At 35.6% G+C, this 7,656-nt stretch overlaps 1 protein-coding gene across 1 annotated transcript in view; it reads right to left on the bottom strand.

Annotated features, from left to right (window-relative positions):
• The window catches only part of ABCA13 (ATP binding cassette subfamily A member 13), a 169,538-nt gene that overhangs the window by 128,459 nt on the left and 33,423 nt on the right, over positions 1-7,656 (bottom strand). The window contains exons 13-17 of the mRNA XM_031064927.1: positions 7,051-7,169; positions 5,608-5,780; positions 4,346-4,422; positions 4,014-4,135; positions 1,300-1,494 (exon numbers count right to left, since the gene is read on the bottom strand). Coding sequence (XP_030920787.1) covers positions 1,300-1,494; positions 4,014-4,135; positions 4,346-4,422; positions 5,608-5,780; positions 7,051-7,169 — 686 coding nt within the window. The remainder of the gene's footprint in view (positions 1-1,299; positions 1,495-4,013; positions 4,136-4,345; positions 4,423-5,607; positions 5,781-7,050; positions 7,170-7,656) is intronic.

Raw genomic sequence — 7,656 nt, 5'->3', positions numbered from 1 at the left:
GAATTTTTCACACTGAAAATAATTGTGTGCATTTTATTACCTACTTGACCTAAGTTCAATTGGCTGTTTACTATTTCCACCATGCAAATTTGTCATTATGGATTTTCTCTCTGTTCCCTTTGCTTTTGGGGATTAGTTAGATGATATGATAATACAAACTAATTCATTGTTACCTGTCTATGCAAAATAATAAAACCACTATAATCTTATTATATAGTTTCAGTGCTTCCTCTGATTATCTATTTTATCCACCTTTGTCTTCCTACTATAATGTCTGTGCTTGATTTTTTTCTCAGCCTTACACAGTTAGAAAAAATAAAATTGAAAGACACCCATTAAAAAAATCTTTTTTTGCTAAAAAAGTAGTGAACTTCCATTATAATTTAGGATGAGCTGACAACATATTTTACTCTTTGCTAGAATTTTATTAGGTTTCTGTAGAGTTCAGTAGAAACAGTTATCAGAATAAGCACTGGTTTATTTTATTCTATTTTTTTTCCCTAGGTTTGCAGACAATTCAGGAAGTAAAGTCTTTTCTTTCCCCTCAGCCATCTTTACCCACAGTGGGAAATTGTCTTGTTTTTAAAATTCTATATCTATCTGCTTAACTGAGCATGCAGCATCCAGAATAAAACATGAACCATCCAGAATACAACCAGAGTCCTATGGCTTTAGAACAAACTATTCCTCCTCATAATGTTATAAGGATATTTCAGATATTCATGCTCACATTTTATGTTCTGTCAATCAATTACCCCCAAAAGAACTGAACTAAATGTCTTCTGACTATCCCATTCAATAGTTCTGCTCTTACAGATAAAACCATTATCTCACTGAATACCCACACTAGATTCCAGATTATCTACAGTTATACAGAAAATACAGTTGTGCCGTAGACATTTGCATCCACAGTGCTATGAATTCTTCCTAGAAAATAGTTTTGTCATTCTTGTGATGTGAGCACCTATACTGCTTTTAGTTCAAATATTGTCAGATCAAGTCTTCCACTCTTACAAATAATGAAGTGACTAATTGCATGAACTGCAAACTAAAGTTTATTAAAAATACATCTTTGACCTCCTGTGTTTTCTGCAAAGCTTTTGTATTACTCCTCAGGGATAATTTTCTTGAGGAACAATCTATCAGCCCCATTTTTCAACTGTTCTATTTGGGGAGCCAAAGACAAAAAATGCTGTATGTCTTCTGTTTGCTTTCATGGAGAAAGAACATCTGAAGAAAAAACATAATTATTAATCTATCTACCTGTGTGTCATATTACCTTCCAATAAAACATCTTACCTTGTAAATGATGTGACGGACATTCAAATTTTGTATAGTCAATACAAACATGGTATACAAGTCCAGTGCTGGTAAAGAGCATAATTCTTCCACTAGCAGGGAAGTTCTATTGTTTTCAGGGAGCTTTAGCAGCAGGCTAAGTACTTCTTCATCACATCTTCCAGTTAAAGCTACCACAAAGGCACTGTAAAGAACCTATCACAATATATGTGTATTAAAAAATTTTCTCTCTGAAATGCATCACCTTTTTTTATAGTCAATAAGGTGAAAATTTGTGCCACAGTAACTTGACAATTTACAGGCACCAACAGACCTGAAATAATAAACCATACAGCTTTATATCAGATTGCTATGTTCCTACTTTATACTTCTTGTACATATAAAAAGATGAAGTATATTTCTTATAAGGATTTGCTTTCATTTTTCACAGGTCAATCATTCATTCTTGAGCATTCATACCATAAGCAGGCATATTTACAATGCTGAGCATACTCCTTTTAGCAGATATACACCTTTGCTGCAGGAACACCTGAGGATCAAAATCTGGGTGTGTAAATCACTAACATCAAACAATATGGTCCTTCCTTCTTTCAAAGGACACAAATTAACACTTGGGATGCCTATATGGCATAATGTCTACTCTGAGCCAGCTCACGTTTCTCAGTTAAATACTGCTTGAAAGTATTATTTAATAGCAGATAAAGGGACAAATGCCTAAGTAGACCCTGGGTGAGGCTATAATAAAACATTCTCGGATAATGGTTTGAAGTGCTTGAAGCCCAGGTGTCTCAGGAGCTCTTAGCTACCCATTCTCAACAAGTCCAGAAAAAATACAAGTTTTGTAGGAGCCAAAGAAAAAGGCTCCGTTGTACTGCTTAGGACAAAATCTGCCTCTACCGCCTCCATTGAATGCATCTCTTGCTGCTAACAGTACCCAGTCAGGGAGAGGATCTGCAAGACAGACAGGATACGCAATTCAACTCTTTAATTGCCACAAACATTTTATTTTTCAACTTAATGATTAGATTTTTTTGATTTTTATTCTGAAACAGAATTTTTCCTTTGTGATTCTACAAGGTTTTCTACATATTTAAAGATTCACTTTTTTGTGTGTGCATTCCAGGAAGAGAATGAAAGTATAATTCTGTGAGCAGTGTAAGATGATACTGATTTGGACTTCTTGCTAGGGAGGAAATTTGACTGTGATGCAATTGGAAATTTATTTCAAATGTGCCTCAAATGTATATCACCATTTCAGTGCAGTTTTAATACATTCTATGTTTTATCCCTGAGGTTAAGTTCCTCCGAAATTTCCTTGCAGCTTTCTGAGTGCCAGTGCTAATCCACACTCAGTAAATGAATGCTTATAGTCTTCAGGTTACAGGTTTTAAATGATTTCAAGTCATTTCATCACTTGGCAATGAGCATGACCAGCACAAAACATCGTGGCAGAAATTATGGGTAAATAAAATAAGCACAAACAATTCCCAGGGTTACTCTTACTGTTCCAGAGGAAAGCACAGTAGTAGTATATAATCACAGAAATATTGGGTACAATGGGCCTATAGCTATCATTAGGTTATCAGACAGTGGCTTTATAGACAATAAATATAATGGGCATGCCTAAAATATAGCTCTAGAAAGTACTTGTGCAGCTTTCATAATTAGTAAGAGACATGGGCCTTTAATGCTCCAGCTGGACCGGGGGAGGATTTAAGCACTAAGCAAACAAAAAGTTCTGTATCATTATCCAAATGTGAGATGTGTGTATATATCTAAGCTCTACATAAGACTGGCAAAAAGTAATGATGGAAAGTAATTTGACAATTCAGCCAATTAGCATTATTATTCCAAAGGATCAAAGGTGCACTGAATCCCATTTAACTGAATTGCTTTCAGATGATTTTTCTCATTACCATTTAGTGGTATCACAATAACAAGCTAACAATAAAGGCAGTCACGCTGCCACAGAAGCAGAAGAACAAATCATCTATAAGCAGTTATGATGGTCTGAAATGCCTTTTTAATGCTGCACTTTTCACAAACAGAGCTTGCGGCAGTTTCTGCAAGCGGAGCATCACTGACACCCAGTGGCTGCTTGACTGAGCTGATCAATTTTCACCAAATGCACCCCCAGCTCTTCAACAGACACTTGCAGCAGAGAGAACCTTTTAGGCAGCTGGCATTTCTCATGATTTGGACTGATCACTGGGATCACAGGAAAAAGCAATGGTAACACACAGCCTTTCCCTCAGAAAACTTACTCAAAAGTCAACACCTCAAAGGGAAAGTAAAGCAAGACAGTGGTAAGATAATGTAAGAACAGTGAGAAACAGACAAAGAAATTTTAAAAAAATATATACATAAGACAACTCCATATCACAAGGAGCAGAGTGGTAAGATACAAAATGATATCTCCAGAAACCCTCATCTTTTCTACAATACCAAGACAGTAAAGCTTCAATTCTGCATCAGCACAAGAGGGTAAAACATTGCTGGAAGTAATGGAAGCAGTGCCATTTAGACCAGAGGAATAGTGCTACTATAAACTGATCTCTTAATGCATCACATTATTACTTTAAAGTCCTAAAACTCCCAAAGTATTTCATGTGGAAATATAAGATTCCACACAAACATGATTTGTTTTGCTTCAGCTGGCACACCATGCTATAGATTAACCCACTAATTTGACACCTCTTTTTGATTTTTTTTACCTCTGAATGAGAGACACTGGCTTCCAAAAGAGTATTGACAGTTTCTTCAGAAATATTGACAGAAGAACCAATGTCCAGCCTCAACTGAGTAATATTCTGCACAAAATCTTTGACTTTCATATCTGGAAGAGAAAGAAAATACCAACCGCACCAAATTTATTAATTAGATTTAGAACAGATGGTATCCTTTTCATTCAATTCACAAAATTGCCTTATGTCAATAGTAGTAGTGTAGTAATTAACAGTGGCCCTTTGAAGTTGAAAGAACAAAGAAACTGTTATTGTCCTACAAAATTGCACTTATAGTAAAAGTGAAGAAAACTGGAACCCACCATTCACAGGATTAAAATTGTTGAGGAAAGCTGCCGCTGGGTTTTCCGACAATTGTAGCTCCAAATATTCAGTCACCCTGGAATGATAGCCTTAGTGTCACAAGTTATCAGAACCAAGTCATTGGCACTTCGATGTATAAAGACAAACATGAACAGTGAAACAGGACTAAAAGAGGCAACAGTGTCCCACTGTGCTCTGTGTGCACACACTGCGCACACAGTCAGCACCTCTACAGACCTTCTCATGCAGTATTTACCTGGTGCAGTGGTCATCATATTTCATGCCTAAATGAGACTGCATATGAAGAGATACACATGTGCAACTCTACATATATACATATGTAGAGATAGATTCCCATAATGACTAAGGGCCCTAGCAAACAGCAACTTATAGAGAAGGACCAGTCTAGCAATATCTCACTTCCATGTTTCTCACTGAACACACATTTTTAAAACAAATCACTGAAGTTCGAGATGAAAATAAGTCCATCTAATTATAATTTAAGTAATAAAGATTATGCACACATTAGATATTATTTTCTCCTCAAAAATGGACATGAGCCCATGGTGGTTAGGAACAGAATCTAGGCTCAAGTTCTTCTGTATTATTACTGTAATTCACAGACACCATTCAAGCCTGTTATGAAAACAATCCAACAGTCAAACCAGTATAGCAACAATTATAACAATGTCTACATCTAGCTGATTGCAAATTTGAAACACTCTGTAGTAGCAGCTTTACTTAAAATCTAATAGCTTTCCCCATGCAAATAACTATCAGAATTTGTTTGGATGACTTGAATCCCATCAGTTTGCGATCAGCCTACTGTGTTTCTAACTCTTAGAACTGCTGAACTGATTTGAATGCTTAATATTTCACAAAAAGATATTCAGCTATTGAGAGGAAAAGACATATCAAAAGAGCTATAAATTAAAAAATTGGATATCAAAATTTTGACCTAACTTGAGTCAGAGGAAATTGAAAATTTTCTTAGATGTGATCCAAAGCACTCAGCTGGCGGAGCAGCAAGATCTGCTGCAAGTGCTTGGCAAAAAATGGAAGGTTTTTAGGAGTATTCAGTTATTCTAAATTACTTAAATGATTTCTATATTTTATCTACTCAGTTTGAAGTTAAATGAACAAAGCTTAAAAAGACAGTATCTCTCCTGTAATCACTTAGTTTAGAACACAGGCATATGCACAGAATAACATCATTAATGATGAGGAACCATTTGAGGTACCAAAATGTGAAATGCTTTACATTTGCAGTCGTCTCTGGACATTCCCCAACATCAGCTGGCATTCACAGCTGTCACTGCTGGTATTCTGCAAGGCTCCCACAAAGCTCTCCAAAGCATTGGAAAGTTTTTGGTTTATATATGCCATACTCTCACAATCTCCCTTGTTGAAAGTGGTCAAGTATCTTCCAACATCCTGCAGAACACAGTGATCACATGGTTAGTAAATTCATGAAACTGTGTTACAGCTAGAAGTAGCAGTTCTCAGCAACTAGATGATTTGTAGCTTCAAATGAGAATTTGGGTAAGATAACATTCTCGTAGTCATTGTATGATTAACTGAAACTGGAATAAATGTTTTCAAGAAGCGAGGAATTTTCAAATATTTGAGTTTTGGAAACAATCAGATTGGGAATTTAAACTAGCCTGTCAAGGACAGTCATCCACTGATAGAAATGCCAACCTTTAAAAATTTGTTTCAAAATTAAATGAGCTGTTCTTTTCCCTTTTTTTTTATTTTAGTCTGACCATTTTATCTTTTTCCAAAAAGCTTGTTTTGAACATCTGTTTTGATTCAACAAACCAAAATACCTGGATCCTCAAATCCAAAGTTTTTCATGTATTATGCTCAGTATAGTATGTGCTTCTATGTTTTCTCCTGATATTTACAATTTTAATTTTGCAAAGCTTTTAATATTTGCAGAAGTAGGTCATAGAAGGGTGGTACCTACACAATGCATTTAGCCTGCAAAAGTCTGCTTTGAGTGATGCCACTTGTCATTTGTTTAACACATTGCTGTTAGTATCAGAAAAATGTCCAGGTAGCCAAAGCAGCAGAGCTATTTAATAAAGAGAAGACAGATTCTATACTAAAAACTAAATTACTTTAGTATTTTTTCTGTGTACACACATGTGTGCTATCCAAAGGCCTGCTTCCATCTCTGGATGAATCTCTATATGCCAAATATTACCCTCATCTGCTGGCAATTTCATGTTAAAGAAAAACAGACTGAACCCAACCGGTAATCATAACTGTTATTTTAGCCTTAATTATTCTGGCTAAGAAGTTTATTTGTTCCTACTTTAATTTCACAAATGTTCCTGTGAAGATTTTAAGGTATAAATGTACTATAACTCATTAAATTCGCAGAATGATGGAATTTAAAGAAATTAAAAATGGGCTGCTTTTTGACATTGGTTGACAATCCAATTATCTTAGTTATAGGATTTCTAATAATTCAAAGTCATACTTTCAGCTTGTGAAGCTCACCAATGTTTATTTAAGGAATTTCTTCTGGGTACCTCTATCAGAATTATCAGATCTATACCTATTTAAACTTCAGGTTTGTATAGCCATTGTGGAGACTTGTCATTCAGACAGTGGGGAAAAAAAGGAAACTTTCATTAGCTTCCAAAGTTTAATGCACGCTGTAAAGTACACTTGTAGGTGAGGGAATCATTCAGACCTGATAATGATCTTGAACCACAGCAATCCCTTCAAAGACAGCGAAGAGCAAGTGACTCATTAATCCATCTTTACACTTTGTAATGGCACAGAAAATGTTGCTAAAGACAATAGGTTCTTCTGTAAGAGAAAATGTCCAGATTTAATCAGATAAAAAAACCAACTTGAAATCAAATTTAAAGTTAGTCAACAAGTAAGGGAACATTTTTTAAATGAAGGAACATCTCGTGTTCAGGCACAAAGAAATATTTCTAACTAAATTTATGTATCATTTCAGAGGACAAGAAAGGCCGGTTTGGTTCAATTTCAGTTACTCTTCTCCATTACATTTTTATGATCAGTAATAAGAGCATCCCTACCTGCTACAGAACCAGAGAAGACCATTTCTTTTTTGCTCTTCATGAGCAAGAGCTCATAACTGTGAGAAGCTGAGTATATTAACCACATCTACCTTTTCCTCGGGCAGCCTCCCCTGATGCTATTTCCCTCTAGGAACACCTGGGTGTGAGTAACCCTCCAGTGAGCAGTAACTCTCAAACCCAAACTACTAGTGGAGGAAAACAGCATTACATAGGTATTTCATATCTTGGGATAATGAACCCATATA

Source organism: Geospiza fortis, unplaced genomic scaffold (genome assembly GCF_000277835.1).
Source record: "Geospiza fortis unplaced genomic scaffold, GeoFor_1.0 scaffold1257, whole genome shotgun sequence".
In the NCBI taxonomy this organism is placed as follows: domain Eukaryota; kingdom Metazoa; phylum Chordata; class Aves; order Passeriformes; family Thraupidae; genus Geospiza; species Geospiza fortis.
The sequence above is the reverse complement of the archived record's forward strand: the minus strand, read 5'-3'. Positions and strand labels throughout refer to the sequence as shown.